Source organism: Arabidopsis lyrata, assembly GCF_000004255.2.
Source record: "Arabidopsis lyrata subsp. lyrata unplaced genomic scaffold ARALYscaffold_1, whole genome shotgun sequence".
NCBI classification, from domain to species: Eukaryota; Viridiplantae; Streptophyta; class Magnoliopsida; order Brassicales; family Brassicaceae; genus Arabidopsis; species Arabidopsis lyrata.
Window position 1 is genome coordinate 3,464,715 of NW_003302555.1, and position 20,853 is coordinate 3,485,567.

The 20,853-nt window shown below is 37.9% G+C and overlaps 4 protein-coding genes and 1 non-coding gene across 5 annotated transcripts; 2 read left to right on the forward strand and 3 right to left on the reverse strand.

The window, feature by feature from the left end:
* Positions 1 to 2: 2 nt before the first annotated feature.
* On the reverse strand, positions 3 to 8,814 carry LOC9325797 (probable mediator of RNA polymerase II transcription subunit 37b). The gene is made up of 7 exons (XM_021011466.1): positions 7,823 to 8,814; positions 7,467 to 7,731; positions 7,162 to 7,373; positions 6,921 to 6,963; positions 1,232 to 1,911; positions 873 to 1,110; positions 3 to 783 (listed from the first exon to the last, which is right to left on the reverse strand). Exons 2-7 carry the CDS (start codon positions 7,724 to 7,726, stop codon positions 309 to 311), a joined length of 1,908 nt encoding a protein of 635 aa, XP_020867125.1. The 5' UTR covers positions 7,727 to 7,731; positions 7,823 to 8,814; the 3' UTR covers positions 3 to 308.
* Positions 8,815 to 11,274: 2,460 nt separating this feature from the next.
* On the forward strand, positions 11,275 to 14,731 carry LOC9328544 (respiratory burst oxidase homolog protein B). Its single transcript, XM_021011265.1, is given in 12 exon segments — positions 11,275 to 11,709; positions 11,862 to 12,021; positions 12,130 to 12,178; positions 12,276 to 12,389; positions 12,528 to 12,832; positions 12,834 to 12,963; positions 13,116 to 13,502; positions 13,629 to 13,732; positions 13,734 to 13,776; positions 13,869 to 13,942; positions 14,020 to 14,519; positions 14,601 to 14,731. Coding segments are annotated over 12 exon segments (2,361 nt in total). The 5' UTR covers positions 11,275 to 11,324; the 3' UTR covers positions 14,711 to 14,731.
* A 99-nt stretch (positions 14,732 to 14,830) lies between these two features.
* LOC9325798 (26S protease regulatory subunit 6A homolog B) lies at positions 14,831 to 17,556 on the reverse strand. Its single transcript, XM_021011266.1, is given in 12 exon segments — positions 14,831 to 15,033; positions 15,115 to 15,255; positions 15,428 to 15,465; positions 15,468 to 15,540; positions 15,619 to 15,706; positions 15,804 to 15,924; positions 16,020 to 16,209; positions 16,309 to 16,500; positions 16,637 to 16,744; positions 16,979 to 17,050; positions 17,052 to 17,096; positions 17,406 to 17,556. Coding segments are annotated over 12 exon segments (1,269 nt in total). The 5' UTR covers positions 17,529 to 17,556; the 3' UTR covers positions 14,831 to 14,955.
* A 112-nt stretch (positions 17,557 to 17,668) lies between these two features.
* Positions 17,669 to 17,740, forward strand: TRNAE-UUC. The gene has a single exon. It is a non-coding gene; the product is annotated as a tRNA-Glu (tRNA).
* A 161-nt stretch (positions 17,741 to 17,901) lies between these two features.
* Positions 17,902 to 20,849, reverse strand: LOC9328545 (ATP-dependent Clp protease proteolytic subunit-related protein 3, chloroplastic). The gene is made up of 10 exons (XM_002892437.2): positions 20,423 to 20,849; positions 20,058 to 20,159; positions 19,853 to 19,975; positions 19,713 to 19,772; positions 19,458 to 19,554; positions 19,299 to 19,372; positions 19,024 to 19,077; positions 18,856 to 18,939; positions 18,386 to 18,507; positions 17,902 to 18,153 (listed from the first exon to the last, which is right to left on the reverse strand). Exons 1-9 carry the CDS (start codon positions 20,729 to 20,731, stop codon positions 18,412 to 18,414), a joined length of 999 nt encoding a protein of 332 aa, XP_002892483.1. The 5' UTR covers positions 20,732 to 20,849; the 3' UTR covers positions 17,902 to 18,153; positions 18,386 to 18,411.
* Between the last annotated feature and the right edge of the window lie 4 nt (positions 20,850 to 20,853).

Below are 20,853 nucleotides of genomic sequence, written 5' to 3' on the forward strand. Positions count from 1 at the left end.
AGTTCCACATAATTTGTCTGTGCTTTGAGCTTGGTAAAACTCAGAGCCATGAGTAGAAAAAATAGTTTTGTAACGATCACAAAAGGAACATTGCTCGTATAAACTATTCACCAATCATATGCAATAAATAGTCCAACACCATTCTTTCGCAAAACGAAATCTCTCTCAAACTTATTCGTAATTTTTTTACATACTCTAGCTACCCTGGAAAAAAGAGCAAGAACGGGGAAAAAATGAAAAAACAACAGCTGCAAATCCCATAGCTAACCGGTCAATAACCGACTCAAACAACCTTCAATTACACGACTCTATAACTCATCATGATCATCTCCACCGCCGTCTTCACTCTCTCCCCCGGTTTTCTCGTAAACCGACTTAATAACCGGGTTACAAACCGACTCCACCTCCTTCATTTTATCATCGTAATCTTCCTTCTCTGCATTCACATTCTCTTCTAACCACTCCAACGCCTCCTTCAAAACCTCTTCCATCTTTTCTTTATCCTCATCACTTATCTTCTCCTTATCGGCCATTGTACTTTTCATGTTGTACACATACGTTTCAAGCTTGTTCCTCGCATCAATCTTCTCCTTCATAATCCTATCTTCCTCAGCAAACTCCTCTGCTTCTCTAATCATTTCCTCAATCTCTTCTTCTGTTAAACGACCTTTATCGTTCGTTATTGTAATCGACTGTGACGTCTTTACAACTTTGTCTTCGGCTTTCACCTGAAGGATCCCATTTGCGTCTACTTCGAAAGTCACCTCAATCTGTGGCACTCCCCTGAAATGTTGGTTTCTTGCATCTTAAGTAAACCAAGAACCGAAATAAAACTGAAACGGTTTAGTAGCCCAGATTGACTTAGAGTTTACCTGGGTGCAGGAAGAATGCCTGTGAGATCGAATTTTCCGAGCTCGCGGTTATCTTTAGTCATGCTTCTCTCGCCTTCATAGACGTTAATGCTCACAGTAGTTTGCTGATCTTGGTAAGTCGTGAACACCTGAGACTTCTTCGTTGGGATCGCAGTGTTCCTCGGAATAATGTTTGTCATCACGCCTCCGACAGTTTCAATACCGAGGCTCAAAGGCGCAACATCAAGCAGCAGAATATCTGTTTTCAATAGTTAGGTCATTTGCTACTCAAAACGTTACAGTGACTAACATGATTAGTTACATTTTAAAGGTATATATGCTCAACTATTGTCATAAAGAGAGTTAAAAGAGTTACTTACTTTGTGTTTCTTCTCCACCTTCACCACTTAATACTCCACCTTGGACCGCGGCTCCATAGGCCACAGCCTCATCAGGGTTAGTCCCTTTGCTGGCTTCCTTGCCTTCAAAGAAATCCTTCAACATCTGCTGAACTTTTGGGATTCGAGTGCTTCCTCCAACAAGAACAATCTCGTCAATTTGGGATTTCTTTAACCCTGCATCTTTAAGAGCCTTCTTTACTGGCTCCATAGTCTTCTTGAACAAGTCCATGTTGAGTTCCTCGAATCTTGCTCTCGTTAAAGGCTCAGAGAAATCAACTCCATCAAAGAGTGACTCAATTTCAACACGGACTTGGTGCTGGTTGCTCAAAGATCGTTTCGCAAGCTCACATTCGCGCCTAAGTTTACCAAGCGCTTTGTGATCCTTGCTAATGTCTTTGTTATACTTCTTCTTGACCAATTTGATGAAATAGTCCATCACTCTGTGGTCAAAATCTTCTCCACCAAGGTGAGTGTCTCCGCTTGTGGATAAGACTTCAAAGACTCCATTGTCTATGGTAAGGATACTAACATCAAATGTTCCTCCACCTAGATCATATACAAGAATGTTTGACTCCCCACCTTTTTTGTCTAAACCATAAGCTATGGCTGCACCCGTTGGCTCATTGATTATACGAACCACATTAAGCCCCGCGATTGCCCTATTGAACCGAATGAGCACAAGCCATGAAGGTAGTGAACCGGATGAGAAGAAGCGATGAAAGAAGCTAGAAGAGATCCGGTGGTTTGATCATAGCCGTGCAAAGTTCGGGTCACTTAGAAGAACATCAAGAGAAGAAGGTGCAAAATTGGTGTAAAGTCACCAAGACACCGAAGTGCAAAATTGGTGTAAACTCGTAAGAAGAGTCAAGGCCGATGCTCTCAAGACAAGGCCGAAGACGAAACACCAATGTGCAAAATTAGTGTCAAAGTTATCATGACCTAATGTGCATAATTGGTGTCAAAAGATTATCAAGACCGGATGTGCAAAATCCGTGTAAAGATGATCAAGTAGCGGACGTGCAATGTTCGGGTCGATCAAGAACCGAGTGTGCAAAGTTCGTGTAAAGTCAAGAGGAGAATGTGCAAAGTCCGGGTCGAAGATAAAGATGTGCAAAATTGGTGTCAAACCAATCACACTTAGTAGCCCGAGATTCAAATGCGTTTAAGCGCCAAAAGGAGCCTCATGTGGATAAGAAAGCAAGCAACTTGCAAGGAGGACCACATGTGACATCATCAAGGACGCTCCTCTCTCTCCTAAGAGCCACATGTTGCATTTTGAGGAAAAGCAACAAGTGGGAAGATATTTTGGAGCCATCACCTTCTAGAATGGTCCAAATCACTCTAAGCCACACGATCTACATCTTGTGGACGTTTTGGTAGATATGACCGTTGGATTTAGGTCTAGAAATGAGACAATTTGTCTCTTCTACTTTGTGTATAAATATGTAACACATGCTCATTAATAAAGCTAAGCTCTCACAATTGAGAAACAAAAACACTCTTTGTGGGATGTCTTCCCCTTATACTAAATCGTTTCCTTACACATTCAAATGGGTAGATTAGGGTCTGAATATTCTCGGGGATGAGATCAAGTCTTAGCAAAACTTGTTCTCTAACCTTCCTCAAATTCTTTCTATTCCATTCTTCTAAAACGATTCTATAAGGGTATTTGGGATTTCTTTGGTATGAGAGAGTTTCTTCCTCTCATACTTATTCTTGAGTATACACAGCTCATATTGGCGTGTATAGCTCCTATTTTACCTCAAGAACAGCTCACATTGAGTTAGTTTCTTGATGGATTTACACATGAACACACAAACCCGATTTTGGTGTTCTTGTGATTCTCTTTGAGTGAAGCATGAGCTGCTCACTCTTGATTTGTCCCAGGCTCATAACCTGGCCATATTCCGCATATATTCTAACATGGTATCAGAGCCATGGTTAGGAGAACCATGGTTTCAAAGCTACAAAGCAAGGCCCTTGAAGAAGAGACTCACGGAGGAAAGAAGGGGGAAGAGAACCATGGGATGTCTTTGAACGAAATGTTCAAAGCATTTAAAATCATGATGAATCCAAAAGTCCTCTTCAATTCACGCCAAAGAAGATCTCTCAAGGGATGATGAAAAAGAAGCCATCAAGAAGAATGGCGATTTGAAGCTGTTCTTGAAGCTCTTGGAGTAGATCATGAAGACTGCTCGTTTTGGAGTTATCAAGGCAGTTTGGAGCAGATCTTGAAGCCCACGAAGTAGATAACAAAGACTGCTCGTTTTGGAGTTCACAAGGCTGCTCACACACCCCACATTCTCCCAATCTCACCTCAAGAAAACAAAGCTAAGAACTTTGTCCATTGGCACTCTTGAGTCCATACTCTTTATACTCTCATACTTGGTTACTTAATCTCTTATTCTTGGTAACATACACTTTATTTTTTGTCATTAATTCTCAGGCTTATGCCTTCCATCTCTTCTTGATGAGTTTTCCAAGAAGAAATGGCGATTTGGAGCAGCCCTTGAAGCATAAGAAGCGGTCATGAAAGAAGCCTTAAAAGCCTAGTCTTGAAGTTGTTCTATGAAGGGATAATGAGGAAGGATTAGCTTTAAGAGCTAAGTGGCTGACTTGGTGTTGTCAAAAGGCGCCCAAAAGTGTTCAACAATTCTCAAGCTTCAAAGGAAGCTAAAAGGATTTAAAGAAGCACAAGAAGAGGCGGAAATAGACCCCAATCGGTTGTGCAACCGATCGGGATAACCGAGCGGCAAGACAAGGATTTCGTACTAAGGTCCTCCGATCGGTTTGCAACCGATTGGCACAACCGATCGCCATGTCTTAGTACTCAAAGATGAGTACTTCTCGCCCATCTCCGAATCTAGCTCGTCCCGGGGCAAATGTTCCTCGACCATTCTTCATAAAATGGATGGTTGAGCGACGAAATTTCAATATGGGTCGAGGAAATATGTCATTTGACCGATGGAAATGAAGCTAGGGCGTTTCGGGAAGGCTCTCGTCGGACTCCGACAAATTGGCTCGACCATTTTCAAAATTGTCTCGACCAAACATCATGAAATACCCATAAGTACGGTGAATCTCGAAGATGGTACAGGGAATTATGAGTTTGGGTCGAAGAAAATTGAAGAGGTCTTGAAGCGGCACAAGAAGGTGCTAATACGAAGAAGAATTCAACCTAGTCTATCTCAAGGCTGACCCAAGAGGAAGATCCATGAAGATGAACCCAAGAGGCAGACCAAAGAAGAAGACTAAGGTGGAACACTTGAAGGCTACTCGACATACAACCCGAGTTAGACAACCCATGGAGAAGAAGAGGTGGATGAAGACCAAGAAGACACCAACCATAAAGAGAGAGACCTATGAAGGCTGAAGCTCAAATGGTGGTGCCAAGAGTCTCATCCAACCCATACAACAATGAAGACAAAAGGCTATCTCTAAACCCTTACTCTTTCATTGTTATTTTTCATATCAATGCTCATTTATAAATGCATAATTTGATCATATAGATAGACTTCCTTATTGAATTGAATCCGCATGATTAGCTTACAAATTAAATTGTCATTTAAATGGTTAAGCATAATTTAAAACGGATTTAGGAGTCATCATTTGATTAGAATTCTGTAATTATTTGAATTAAATTGTCATGATTAAAATCTGAAATTTAATTTGGTCATTTGCATTGGTATTGAATTTAAACCGGATTTATAGCATGATTAATCTTAAATTTACATGTTTAAATTCCGAATTTTATTTGTGAATTAAAAGGACTTAGTCTTATCAAAAGCTAGTTCATTTTAATCTTGTTTACTCTATCTTACTCATACTAAGCTTATATTCTTATGGCATATACTTAAGATTTCTTTACATCTCTTTATTGAAGGTGTAAAAGAGAAGTGAGCCATTTTGGAAGCTAGATGAGAAGAAGAAGAACCGGTTGAAGATTGGAAGCTATGGCATGTCACGGGAGAATTGGCGGTTTGACAAAGGAAGATCAATCCATGGTGGTGACCGAAAGGAGGAGTTCCTTAAGCGAGTACACACACGGAGGAGTAGAGTCTTATCGAGAGTCAAAGCAATTCCATCCAAACCATGACCATAGCTACATCATTCAACCATAAAGACTACACTCTTTTTCCCTTAAGCAAAGTTTTACCCAAGTGGTTTTCTTTGCTAAGGTTTTTAACGAGGTAGTCCTTTATGTGTTGCAAGCTTGGTCTTTGGTTCCCGCCGATCAAGCTTGGGGGGGAGTATTAAGAAGAAAAGGCTAATCCAAAGCCTAAGGCCGAAGTCTACAAGACGAGGCCAAGTTGGTGTGGTTCAAGGAAGCATGACTTGACCACGCTCATCAAAGTCCAAGCTTTAACCTTCGTCCCTTACGGTTAAAGCTTGAGGGGGAGTATTGAACCGAATGAGCACAAGCCATGAAGGTAGTGAACCGGATGAGAAGAAGCGATGAAAGAAGCTAGAAGAGATCCGGTGGTTTGATCATAGCCGTGCAAAGTTCGGGTCACTTAGAAGAACATCAAGAGAAGAAGGTGCAAAATTGGTGTAAAGTCACCAAGACACCGAAGTGCAAAATTGGTGTAAACTCGTAAGAAGAGTCAAGGCCGATGCTCTCAAGACAAGGCCGAAGACGAAACACCAATGTGCAAAATTAGTGTCAAAGTTATCATGACCTAATGTGCATAATTGGTGTCAAAAGATTATCAAGACCGGATGTGCAAAATCCGTGTAAAGATGATCAAGTAGCGGACGTGCAATGTTCGGGTCGATCAAGAACCGAGTGTGCAAAGTTCGTGTAAAGTCAAGAGGAGAATGTGCAAAGTCCGGGTCGAAGATAAAGATGTGCAAAATTGGTGTCAAACCAATCACACTTAGTAGCCCGAGATTCAAATGCGTTTAAGCGCCAAAAGGAGCCTCATGTGGATAAGAAAGCAAGCAACTTGCAAGGAGGACCACATGTGACATCATCAAGGACGCTCCTCTCTCTCCTAAGAGCCACATGTTGCATTTTGAGGAAAAGCAACAAGTGGGAAGATATTTTGGAGCCATCACCTTCTAGAATGGTCCAAATCACTCTAAGCCACACGATCTACATCTTGTGGACGTTTTGGTAGATATGACCGTTGGATTTAGGTCTAGAAATGAGACAATTTGTCTCTTCTACTTTGTGTATAAATATGTAACACATGCTCATTAATAAAGCTAAGCTCTCACAATTGAGAAACAAAAACACTCTTTGTGGGATGTCTTCCCCTTATACTAAATCGTTTCCTTACACATTCAAATGGGTAGATTAGGGTCTGAATATTCTCGGGGATGAGATCAAGTCTTAGCAAAACTTGTTCTCTAACCTTCCTCAAATTCTTTCTATTCCATTCTTCTAAAACGATTCTATAAGGGTATTTGGGATTTCTTTGGTATGAGAGAGTTTCTTCCTCTCATACTTATTCTTGAGTATACACAGCTCATATTGGCGTGTATAGCTCCTATTTTACCTCAAGAACAGCTCACATTGAGTTAGTTTCTTGATGGATTTACACATGAACACACAAACCCGATTTTGGTGTTCTTGTGATTCTCTTTGAGTGAAGCATGAGCTGCTCACTCTTGATTTGTCCCAGGCTCATAACCTGGCCATATTCCGCATATATTCTAACATGCCCCTGCATCCTTTGTGGCTTGCCTCTGCGCATCATTGAAATACGCTGCAAAACAACCAAGAAACAATACAAGCATTCCGATTTAAGGCACTACACACTTATATTCAAACAGAGTAAACCGCTCTGTTTTTGTGGACTGGTGTTTTTGTTTCTTGCCAAAAACTTGTGAATAGACTACTCCGTATCAGTTTGCTGCTACCATTAACATCTACATAGTTAAGAAAAGTGTATACTAACACATACCTGGAACCGTGATGACAGCATCTTTGATCTTCTTTCCCAAGAAAGCTTCAGCTGTCTCTTTCATCTTGGTTAGTATCATAGCACTTATTTCCTCAGGGCTAAACACTTTCTCTTCACCTTTAACCTTCACTTGAATGTAAGGCTTTCCATCTTTGTTCACAACCTTGTATGGCAAGAATTTGATATCCCTTTGTACATCAGGATCATCAAATCTGTAGCAAAACATCAAAAAACATAAACAAAAGAGCAAGATATGTATATGGACTAGACAGACACTTGGAAAATAATTAGTACGAAACACTGACTTTCTTCCAATCAGACGTTTCGGGTCGAAGATGGTTCGCTCCGGGTTCTTGGCTGCTTGATTCTTAGCAGCTTCCCCGATGAGACGTTCGGTATCAGTAAAAGCCACCCAAGATGGTGTAATTCTGTTTCCCTGATCGTTTGCTATGATTTCCACATGTTTGTTATGATACACACCAACACATGAATATGTAGTCCCTAGATCGATTCCTATCACCGTCCCCAGTTTCTGCTCTTCGCTTTCTATTGCCACGCTTGACATCAAAGCTGCTCCAATATTCATATAAAAAACTCAAACTCCGTAACATAAAAAGAGAAACAGAAAGTTCCAAAAAATTGTGTTTTTATGAGAATTTACCTGTCAGAAAAAAACAAACACGCAAGAACTTTGTTCGTCGTCATTGTTGTGTTTTTCTTGATAAAAACCATATTTGATTGTTGAGAACTCTTCTTCGATCTCGTTTGTTTGCGTACAGAAAAGAATAGTTCGCTAGTTCTTTGAAAGAGTATGAAGTTCGTAGTCTATTTATATGTGCTTCAGTATGATTCGTATTTAGCCTGGTTGAGTGTCCTCTCCAATCATTGCTTGACACGTAAGCTTAATTGCATATTTTGTGTTGGCGCGCTCCTTACTTTTTACACACGTAAAGTACCCAATGGCAGAGAGACACGTGACACCAAATCGTCATCTTACAATCTCTCGAAAGTTTCACGACTTCTGAAATCCCGATCCGGCCCAATCATAAAAACTTGACTCAGGCCTTTACTATATCTAACATGAAATATTAAATTGTACACTAATTAATAAATAACAGTGTTGTTACACATGCATGAAAATATTAAATGAAATTTTGTATGCTGATAAATAAAATAACAATTTCTGTCGCAAAAAAGTCACATAAATTTTCATTGCATTAGGATATTTTCTTTTGTTATTTAGGAATTTAGTGTAATGCCAAAACTAATGCATATGCGGTGAGGTGTAATTTTTGGAAGAACATGACTATCGCTTAACGACTCCACTTATTTATCACGCAGACATAAGAGATTTATAAGAAATTTGCCATTTTCTAACTACTCTCAGTGTTGTATTTTTATTGGAATCAAAGTACAATAAGAATTGGATAACAACAAAACAGGCAAATCAACCCTATTGGCGGCCTAGGTTTTTGGCTATCTATTAATATTCCCTTTCAAAACTGAATAATTGACCATATATATCATACTAAAATTTTAAGAGATGTGATTGAAATAAAATAAATATTTTAATATATGAATGATATAAACATTTACTGTAATGAATTTTATTTTTGTTGGATGTAATAATGGAAGTCTAATTCGTCTACAAGTGCATGTGCAAGATATGGTAAATATGATTGAGAGATCAAAGAAAACAATGTACATATACATTTTTATAGAGTTTTTTTTGCATTAATTCATTTGGATCCGGGTTTTACCCGGGTTTAATTCTATCCGGATCTTGGATAAGGAATTTTAGGAATGTTGTCTTAATTTCAAACTAATAAATGAAGCCATGTTGTCTTAATATCTTTCATATTGATGATCCTAATAAATAACCGATTTAATGGAAAATCGTTTTCATATTTATTCTCATAATAAATGTCCAGATTTTAACAATATATACATATATTATGAAATTATAAAGAAGAAAACGTATTTATTTTTTTAGCAGTATATATATATATATATATATATTATGTTAATAAATTTGTTTAATATTTTAATAATAAGCTATGTCATTTTTTTTTTACAATAACAGATTAAATATAGGCAATTGCCCATTTAAATTGCAATAAATTTAAAATCAAAATAACAATCTACATATATATTTTTACAGGGGTTTTTTTACTTTTAATAATTTGGATCCGGGTTTTACTCGGTTTTCTATATCCGGATCTTGGATAAGACATTTAAGGAAATCTAAAAAAACCCGTCATTAATGTAAATAATTACACATATATTTCGGTATAAGCATATTCCAAAAATCTCTCCCAAATCAAAGATGTTACGTTCAAAAACTGTTGCCAAAAATCTCTCGCTTTCCTTCTAAAATCTCTACCATGGGCTGTCATCCCAACTAATTACTCATAATTATCTTTCCTATATTTCTTTTTTTTTCGAGATTTGCAAGAAAATTACTCAATTCCAAAAATAAAAGATTTTGAAGATATTGTGTACTTGATCAGCAAGATTTTAGGAACTCACTCACCCAAAACCTTATAGTATTCTCAAAACATTATAAATATCTTTCATTAGTCTAATAAAAACTCACCAGTTTTACAGAAAATGAGAAATCGCAGACGTGATGCAATCTGTACGGACTCCGGGAAGAGCTAGGAGACAGTGGTGAACCGGGATCTAAACCTCGCCGACGATGTGAAGATGGTGACGAGGAGGATTCTTTAGGTTTCGATTGGCAAAACAAGACGATCGGCGATCCAAAGATCCACCGCCTGAAACGCAACATCGAATTGATCACACCGAATATCTTCAGATTTCAGATATGCTTTTCCGGTGGTAGCTTCAAAATACACGCCGAGAACTCCTTGATACGCTACACGGAGAGTAGATCCATGCGTTTTGCTGCAGCTTTGAAGAAACAAGGCTCAGATCGACGGAGCCGTTACTGTGACCGTTAACGACGGTGACTTCATCTGCTAAACCACCGATGATTGAGTTTGAACTTTCCGTTTCTAAGTTTTTCATTTTGGGTATATGAGAGAGTTGAATAAAAACAATTTGGGCTCTGTAGGTCTTTACAAAATTGGTAGACATGATTCTTTGTTATTGAGTTCTAATACTCTATGTGTTTGTTTTTTCATTATGTGAACTAATGAAAGTTGCGCGCATACTTAAATTTTTTTTCATGGCAGTTCTAAACATATTATTTTTAATATTTGTGATTATATAACAATAATATGTTAGTGTTAATTATGGATCATTAAGGTTTGAATAGTGATAAAATAATTAGAAAATACAAATAAAATAACAAGGCCGGTGCAAAACTATTAATTCAGACCTTAATTATCGGATCAGTTCAAGCTTTAACCCATGTCTTTTTCTGAAATTGCTAAAAATAAGTAATGTTCTCAAATAAATTCAAATATCAAATCTTCATAAATACATTAAATACATAATATTTAAAATTATGGAGCAATCTTTTCTAATTAAATTCAAAAATTTCTAATTCAAAAATTTCTAATTGATATATTTAAATTTTTTGGCTTTTGTTTGCCAATTTAGATATGGTTTTTGAGTTTTTATAAAATAGTTTTAAATATTACGGAACGAATTGTATGACACGGGTTTGGTTAGGATTGATATTAATATAAATTTAAAATATCACTAATACATCGCTATAACACATATTAAATCCTCATTTTATTATTTAAAATTTAGCATACGGTATACCGCGGGTAAAATCAGTATAAGATGGGTTAAATCAGCATCTTATTCAAAATCATACAATTGAATCTATTGTTTTTATACTACGTCTATCTATAAAATTTCAATTTTTGTAATAAAATTTCGTCTCACGGTGTATTATACATTTAAATTAAACAAAACAATAGTATATATCTATAGAGTATCTTAAAACAAAATTTAATAAATTTTTCTAATAAAAATATAGACCCGCGATGTACCGCGGATTAACATCTAGTATTAATTATAAATCGATTCTAAATTGTCAAAAGGGTAATATGGGTAATATGGTCATTAAAATCCGTTTTGTTGGACAATCTATTTCACTAATAATTTTTTTTTTTTTTTTTTTTTTTGACAGCATCTATTTCACTAATAATTATTTAAACTGGATTACAAATTAAACAGCGTGGAGAATGCAAGAGGAAGGAATGGAATCTTGGTCAGAAGAAGAGAAAATCAAGATTTCCCGATGCAAAGCCACTGGTCCAGAAAATTCTGAAGAGGACGACGTCGAGATCACACTCGAAGTGCGAGACGAAAGCATCAGCACAACGAAGGCCAAGGCGACACTTCGGTCTGTTCTTTCCGGGAGACTAAAAACGATGGTGAAGACGTTGTCGTTTGCTTCACGCCGGCTCGACCGTAGTAAGTAATCCGGTGCTATGTTTGCTCTTCGAGGTTTGAGGTTCATTGCCAAAACCGACGCCGTTGGCAGAGGCTGGGATGAGGTTGCAACGAGGTTCGATCAGTTGGCCGTTGAAGGGAAGCTCCCTAAATCCAAATTTGGACATTGCATAGGTGAAAAATCTCTAAATAATATACTTTTTGGTTTTTTTAATTTTGTTTTTGGTAATTACACTCCAATGTAAGGCTCAACTTATTTCCCATATAATATTATATATTTGTTATCTTTTAACGTAAATTTTAAAAGAATTATTTCAACTAAATAGGAATGGTTGAATCTAGCGAATTTGTGAACGAGCTTTTTGAGACGTTGGTCCGAAGGAGAGGGACTTCGTCATCGTCAATCACCAAAACTGAATTGTTTGAATTTTGGGAGCAGATCACAGGCAATAGCTTTGATGCTAGACTGCAAATCTTTTTTGATATGTAAGCATATTTATTTCTAGTATTTGAATAGTATAATGCATGATTATCATTTATTATAAAATATGGTAAGTTGAGTAGTTATTTCTTTGTGTTTATGTAAATATATAAGGTGGACAAAAATTTGGACGGACGTATTACTGGAGATGAGGTTAAGGAGGTGAAAGATAAATTAATAGCGATACCTAATTATATTTCGTTAGAGTCCTAATAAAAAGAAAAGTTAGAATCTAAGTTTTGTTTCGGCTTAATCGTAGATAATTGCTTTAAGTGCTTCGGCGAACAAACTATCAAAGATTAAGGAAAATGTAGATGAATATGCTGCCTTGATCATGGAAGAACTCGATCGCAACAACCTCGGATATATTGAGGTTCGTTGTCTACTATCTAATGGTTACACTTGTTTAACATCATTATAAAAAAGACAGGTTTAAATCCTTATAATCAATTAAATGTTTTTGTTATTTCAATGTGTTCACAAATATAGTTGAGCAATGGTTTATTTGCAGCTACACAACTTGGAAACATTGCTTCTCCAAGTTCCAAGCCAATCAAACAACAGTCCATCTTCCGCGAACAAACGTGCACTCAACAAGATGTTGAGTCAGAAGCTGATACCAACGAAAGATCGGAACCCGGTGAAAAGATTTGCTAGGAATATTTCATACTACTTCTTGGAAAATTGGAAAAGGATTTGGGTGTTAACATTGTGGATATCCATTTGCATCGCTCTCTTCACTTGGAAATTTCTCCAGTATAAACGCAAAACCGTATTCGAGGTGTTGGGCTACTGTGTTTCAGTGGCCAAAGGCAGTGGAGACCTTGAAATTCAACATGGCTCTCATCCTCTTGCCCGTTTGTAGGAACACTATAACTTGGCTAAGGACCAAGTCAAAGCTTATTGGGTCCGTTGTTCCATTTGATGACAACATCAATTTCCACAAGGTAAATTATTATGCATATTAATATCATATCTATACACATTATATAATTTTCATTAGCCAATAAATATCGGTGTATTTTTTTTATAGAAGAATACAAAAAGGCATACGATTGTGGTAAAAATTTGGTTATGCTTAATCTTTATTTCCATGCAGGTTATTGCGTTTGGGATCGCAATTGGAACTGGCTTACACGCCATATCTCACCTGGCATGCGATTTCCCGCGTTTGTTGCATGCAAAAAATGTAGAATATGAGCCAGTAAAAAGGTTTTTCGGAGACGAGAGGCCGGACAATTACGGATGGTTCATGAAAGGGACAGATGGTTGGACCGGAGTCACCATGGTGGTTCTAATGGTAGTGGCCTACGTCTTGGCGCAGTCTTGGTTCAGACGCAACCGGGCAAACCTACCAAAATCGTTGAAACGATTGACGGGTTTCAACGCGTTTTGGTACTCGCACCATTTGTTTGTCATCGTTTATGTGCTTCTAATCGTGCATGGCTATTTTATCTATCTCTCCAAGGAATGGTACCACAAGACGGTACGTATATATACATATATCCTTTCTTGCGTCTTAATTAATCATGGAAATTTTCAGAAAATTAGAAAGATCATAATAGTTTTTTTGATGAAAGTATCGTTTGTTATTATTACGTACATTTGACAGACGTGGATGTATCTGGCTGTTTCCGTTCTACTATATGCATCTGAACGATTGATTCGTGCATTTAGACCAGGTGCCAAGGCTGTCAAGATTTTAAAGGTGTTTCTACAATCTGTTTTGGACATCGCAACTCAAATCCTTATTTTCCAAGGTTACTAGTTTTCAAGAGTAATAACATTTATGAATTGATGATATATACGTGATTAGTTAGCTTTATAATTTGTTTTAATTACAAAACCATAGGTTTGTCAACTTCCCTCGACAAGTCAAAGTGGGCTCTTCATAGCTGACATAGGTCAAGCCAACAATATAACTAGGTACAGTATTTGGTATATATAATCATGTTTTAAAAACATGAGCATACAAATTTTTCTAATGAATTTTACATGGAAAGGTTTCCGAGGCTGTTAATCGATGGTCCATATGGAGCACCAGCACAAGATTACCGGCACTACGATGTATTGCTTCTGGTAGGTCTAGGGATCGGAGCGACGCCATTAATCAGCATAATCAGGGACGTCCTTAACAACATCAAGAACCAGAAATCGATCGAACAAGGCACTAACCAACACATAAAAAACTATGTTGCCACAAAACGAGCTTATTTCTATTGGGTAACAAGAGAGCAAGGATCATTGGAATGGTTCAGTGAGGTCATGAACGAGGTAGCTGAGTACGATAGCGAGGGGATGATTGAACTACATAATTACTGTACGAGCGTGTATGAGGAAGGAGACGCGAGGTCAGCACTAATCACAATGTTGCAGTCATTGCACCATGCCAAGAGCGGCATTGACATCGTATCGGGCACGCGGGTCCGAACCCATTTCGCTCGTCCCGATTGGCGTAGCGTCTTCAAGCACGTTGCTGTCAACCACGTCAATCAACGAGTTGGTATGTCATTATCACAACGATTACATAGCTATTGTAGAATCTTTCTAGTAACTGATTTTACTTTTTCTATTTTGTTGGTAGGGGTTTTCTACTGTGGTAATACATGCATCATAGGAGAGTTAAAGAGACTAGCTCAAGATTTCTCTAGGAAAACTACGACCAAGTTTGAGTTCCACAAGGAGAATTTTTAGTTTCAATTCTATTAAATCATCCATCAGACCATTATTAATATTTATAACACCTTAGTATATTGCATAAAATTTGCATAAGCAAGTAGAAATAATAAATTAACAAATACGAAGAAAGCAAAATATGTCAAAATGAATTTTTATAACCACACTTTGAAGGGGTTCCACTTCCAGATTCAAAAGCTGAGACTACAACTTGAACTTTACTATGATGTAAATAGGAGAAAGGAGTGTACATAAAAGAGGACTTAGGCGTAGTAATTTAAGCTTGCTTTCTTCTTGGCTTGTACTTGAATTATACCTTCATTGAAATCCTCATGGTTCACCTGCACACACACATTTACCACTTCCTCCTCATTATCCATCCTAAAGTTACAACCACTAAGACGAGAGACATATATGCATACCTCAGTTGCATCCCGGCGCAGGGCAAGCACACCCGCTTCAACACACACTGCTTTGAGTTGAGCTCCATTGAAATCATCCGTTGATCGAGCAAGCTCTTCAAAATTGACGTCTGCATTCACATTCATTTTCCTTGAATGTATCTGCAACCCCATCGCCAACATTATGCAAAAACAAACAGTACCCAAGATAAGTTTTTCGCCGAATACAAAGAAAATCACATCAAGACTTATCTTAGTGCATGAAGCTTCTTTAATTTTAGCTTTAAAACGACATAAACAAATAAAGAAAAGATAAAAGTAAAGGATACAGAACCTGTAAGATCCTGCCTCTAGCTTCTTCAGTGGGGTGCCGATTTTACGATCCAAACGACCAGAACGCATAAGGGCAGGATCTAGTATATCAGCACGATTTGTCGCTGCAATAACCTAAGTTCCTAAAATTATGAGTTTATCACGCCTTGCACTAAATAAATAGACGTTTGCAGGGATAGTATGAGGGGCAACCTTGATGCGATCATCGCTGCTGAATCCATCCAGCTGGTTGAGCAGCTCCAACATTGTCCTTTGCACCTCACGGTCTCCACTAACTTCGCTGTAAGCCCATTAAAAGCCAGCATTAGTCATCAGAAAGAAAAATAAAATAAGACTAGATAAATAAAATAGTTATGACATGATTCTAGATAGAGTACCTATCAAAACGCTTTGTCCCAATTGCGTCAATCTCGTCTATGAATATAATACAAGGGGATTTCTCTTTTGCAAGCAGGAAAGCATCACGGACAAGTTTTGCTCCATCTCCAATGAACATCTATACATAAGTGTACAAAAAGTTACTTTCCGTTTGGTTCAAAAATTTCACAGGAATAAGATCAAAATCAGTTACGTTTACATTAGTTTCCATAGCTGAACAAGTTGTGGCCCTGCTAGTTTCAGGAAAGTTGCATTTGTCTGTGCTGCACAAGCTCGGGCCATCAACGTCTTTCCGGTTCCAGGAGGACCATACAAGAGTACACCTTTGGGTGGACGGATACCCAACTTTTCGAACTGCTCTTTATGAGTCATTGGCAACACAATGGCTTCAACAAGTTCTTGTATCTGTTTAATGACAAGAACAGGAGAGTCACCAACGTCAAATATTGTACCAGAGACACTAAAAAACTAAGGAAGCACGAAACAGGAGAGTCATCAACTAGCCTGCTTCTCTAGTCCCCCTATATCATTGTAGTCTTCAGTAGGTTTTTCGTCAACCTCCATTGCTTTTACTCTTGAATCATATTCAGACGGCAAAGTATCCAGAATCAAGTAGCTATCTTTGTTAACTCCAACTAAGTCCCCAGGCTTCAATGTATCCGGATCAACAAGTCCAACAACGGGGAGAAAGATGGTCTGAAAAGCATAATCTATATATGAGATCTTTATACAAAAACTCATACATTTATATTAACTACACTAGTGGTCAATGTTCGTTCCCCAATATTTCTGAAAAACTATCTAGCAGAGATAAAAGAATCTGACACTTCACCTGGCGAGTTGATGTTTTAAGAACGACGCATTTTCCCTTCCTCTGAGAGTCCAGATCGATATTCGCTCCATATTCCTCTGCATCATCCTCTGGACTCATCTCAAGAATCTAGAAAGCAGGGACAATTGATCAAATCTAATTCCATCACTACACATAAAAAATTGAATGGTAAAATGTCTGAACTACTGTGGCAAAGATTCAAGAAATTCATCAGGTGAAAACTACTAGTTATCAAAAGCATAGTATAATTGTGTCACTCAACAAAAAGGAATGTCATACATACCAAAACCAAAAGCACCATATAAGGTCTTTATGAGAGTGAAACACCCAAGACAAAAGTACCTCAACGATATTGCCGACTAAGTAAGGAAGCTGTTTGTTTAGCTTAATCTTCTCCTGGTTCTCCTTTATTTTTCTCCTTCACTGATTCCAAATCAAGGTTTGCCCTCTGCAATTCTTCCTAAAACAAAATCAACGTATTTGAGAGAAAATACATCAATATTTCTGGACCGTGAATTTCATCCAATGAGCAAATAAATGCATGTCTTCTAATCACTTATTAAAAAAAGCAGTTTGAATTTCGATATCTCTCTGATTATAAAGGGTGTGATATGAAATAAGAGTTGTCGTTGCTGTAAGATATCATCAATCTTCTTCAAAACGAATCAAAGTGTGGCTAGTCAAATTAAGGTAATTAGTGAACTTGGAATGAGGAAATATAGAGTAGCAGTTTCAAAAAATATATAGAAAGAAGAGAGAGGGTGGTGACCTTGAGGATGCGAATCTCGTTGGCTAAGAGACGAGAAGCTCTAGGGATGTCATCAGGAGTCATGGAAGCTAGTTGGTCTTCCTCGAAGCTCGTATCCTCCGCCATCGCCGTCGACGTTGCCATCTCCCTTACCAGCCTGAGTTTTATTCCAGTAAGAGCGATCTCAAAATAAATAGACAAAAAAATAAAAACAGTTTGAAACAACTTTATTTTAATAATATATTATTGATTAAGTATCATCATTTTCAAAAGCTAACATCAAATCCGATGTCGTCCAGCGGTTAGGATATCTGGCTTTCACCCAGGAGACCCGGGTTCGATTCCCGGCATCGGAGCTTTTTTATTTTTCTTCCCCGGCTTTATATCTCATTATTTATTTATTTTTTTTAATTTTTTCACTATATAAAATCTTATTTCTGTTTTTAAATCAAGTTATTGCTACTCAATCTGGTCAAATTGATAATGTAGATTTTAAAAAAGCTGACCAAAAAAGAAGTGAAGACAAATGAAAAACTAGTATGAAACTGTTAAATATTGAAATCGGAGGGGGAAAGAAGGAAGAGAGTTGAAGATTGTATTTACTATGGCTAAAGAACAAACACATTACAATTTTTATCATATAATTTTCAAGATCCTTTTTAGTATGCTTCTCCTAATCGCATGATTCACATTTACCAAGTGATCTGAAACAAGGCAGTCTGCGGCCAATGTGGATTTTGTCAGTCTATTTGTTCTTCTCCATTGACACCTGCAAATGAGGAGAGTTCAAGCAAATACAAATCAGAGTGTACACTGAGAAGAGCAAGGAAAGGGGACCAACTTTTCTTATAGATAAGATTTCCAAGCGTACATTCTGATTTGCATGCAGGTGCTTTAGATAGATTTCCATTAATAAGATTCATTAACTACCAATGAATATTTCCTGGTTCTTGAAAAATTCATGCCTAGAGTAGTGATGGAGAGTTAAGCATGTCACTTACAGTGATTTAGCCAAGAAAACTTGAAACTAGACTCGTTCTACGCTTTTAATCCCTGCATTCTTGTCGAATTCCTCTGAAGGAACCACGTCCGCAATAATCTTCTCTTGACCGCGCCAAAGAATCTGTCAATGATTATGAGACCATCTTTACTGATAAATATTTTTCAGTAACCAAGACATCAAACTGGAAACTTGGAAATTTTAAACTCAGTCAATCAATCTCATATATCTCTGATGAACCCTAAACCACGAGGAAACCGAAAAAAATTAAGCAATTTTAAGGTCTCAAATCTGAAGGAATACGTGTCAGCCAGATAACTTTCAACGAAACACTAATGAGATTATGAAAAAGGTAGTCTCAGAGGGAATCTTGACTGGAAAGGTTACTTTGTTTGGTGACGATATATAACCTTAATCTTTTAGTATGTGCATATGAAAAGTAACATCAAAATTTACAGTGCCTAAACTTACCTTGTCAATGACTCCAAATTCTTTAGCTTTAGGTGCATCCATGTAATATGGCCTTCTCATTACATTAGCTACAGTCTCCACGGACTAAATGACATATTAGAATGTTTTAATCAGCTATTAAATTTCTCCACTCAAAGTTATGTAGTAAACGAAATGTTTGGCACTCACATTCCCAGTATGCTTTGCTAGTAGTTCCACAAGTATATCCCTGTTTGTTATGACCTGCAATTGCATAACAGGAATGAGAAGGATGAAGTAAACAAACTCAAATTCTTCACCTCAATAGGTCATGAAATTCGGAACCAAATGCTTAAGTGAGAAATTTGTGTCCCAAATAATCAGAGATATAATATAGGAAAGAAGGTAGAAGCAAAGTTAAAAGAGTAAATCTTGGTCAAATTTAAATTCCCAGAATATTAAGTGTGTAGAGCGATTCATCAAACCTCTTTGGCACGTATCAGGACATCGCTGGCAGGCATCAACCCAGAAGAAGGCACACGTGGTTGCTGGATCATCGCTGCGACATAATGAATCAAACGTTTGAGAGGTTCTGATTATCAATGGTGGGCCACAGAGGCGGCCAGAATGTAGTCGTAGTATACCTTTGGCATGTGGCATCATAAACCGGTTACCCTTGGTTCCCGCTGAAAGTAATAGACAGGCCTGACCTATGGCTGCTCCCACACATACAGTATGTACCTGTACAAGTAAGAACCAACCTGCTCACATGAAAAATATTGGGGAGACGAATAAATGCTTATCTCGATGACAGATCAAGTAGCTTGAGCAATTTCTAGCAAAACTTATTACTTATATGTTTGCATTTCAGGAGCAGATTACTCATAGATAAACAATACCTCATTTTTAAGTTGCATCAAAGAGTCATAGATAGCGAAACCTTCTGATTCCATTCCAACCTGTTAAGTGAGTTGTTCACTGAAATTAGAACTAACAAGAAAAATGGTCCAAAACATTCAAACAATATTTTCAAACTCACCGTCTCTCCATCATCACGAGTGGTCCCTGTGGAATTGATGTAAATGTATATGGGTTCCTTGGGATCTAGCCACTGGAGATACATTAGCTCAGCGACAACCAGCTCTGTCACAGCCGGCACAAGCTGAAAGCAAAATCCGTCAGCACCACAACATCAGTCTATGCAGTCCCAACCAAAAAAATCCATAAGAATCCACATAACTTACAGGCATTCCAATGTAAACAATCCTCCCGTCAAGAAGCATAGAAGGCAAGTCTGGTGGAGGAGTTCTCGGTCGGTGCTCATTATAAGCCACTGATCTTTCAACCTAATTTCAACCAATAGATTCCATCAGCGGATTTGAAGCAGTGAAATCAAAGTGATGTCGCGACTATCAAACTCATCAAATCACAGTGTTGCTTAGTCAATATCAAAGATGTTGATGGAGCTTTCTATTACGCCCATATATCCAAAATGAAGTCAGTCTGTGTGTAAGAACTAGAGGCTGGATATACTTGACGATTTAACTAAACGCAAAGCACCTATATAAATCATCATATCGGGAATCGGAAATAGACGAGAATAGTTCACCTGAGCAGGAGAAGACATAAGCTGAGGGGAGTCAAAGATGTCAAGATACGGCGGCACATCAGCGTTAACCGGCCGATTGAGAAGTTTTTCCGGAGAATTCGCAGCAATAGAAGCGAGCGTTGAGAGGAACGGATCCTTAGGATTTATCGGAGGCATAGGGATTTTGGCAGAGGCTTTGGCGCGAAAGGCGTAACGAAAAGTCTTCAAGTTCCTTCTCCCGGATGAATTCAAGGATAGAGGAGGATGAGGAGAAAAAGAAGAAGAGCGTGGTAGCAGAGAATTCATGGATACTTGTAAGCAAGACGCCATGGTCGAGGAGCTCTTACAGACGGAAGCTCGCGAAAATGGACTGGTTGGAGAAAGCAAACCAGAGGATTTAGCGATGCTTTGGAGGGGAGAGAATAAATATTGGGTCGGGTTCGGGAATAACC

Coding starts and splice junctions, on each gene's coding strand:
- LOC9325797 (XM_021011466.1), bottom strand. CDS start 7,726: ATGTCAAGCGTGGCAATAGAAAGCGAAGAGCAGAAACTGGGGACGGTG. Junction 7,374..7,466: donor AAACGTCTGATTGGAAGAAA/GTCAGTGTTTCG, acceptor GTTTTGCTACAG/ATTTGATGATCCTGATGTAC. Junction 1,912..6,920: donor CAAGCCACAAAGGATGCAGG/GGCATGTTAGAA, acceptor TCGGTTCAATAG/GGCAATCGCGGGGCTTAATG.
- LOC9328545 (XM_002892437.2), bottom strand. CDS start 20,731: ATGGCGTCTTGCTTACAAGTATCCATGAATTCTCTGCTACCACGCTCT. Junction 19,773..19,852: donor CTCGTGATGATGGAGAGACG/GTGAGTTTGAAA, acceptor CTCACTTAACAG/GTTGGAATGGAATCAGAAGG. Junction 18,940..19,023: donor TAGCAAAGCATACTGGGAAT/GTGAGTGCCAAA, acceptor TATGTCATTTAG/TCCGTGGAGACTGTAGCTAA.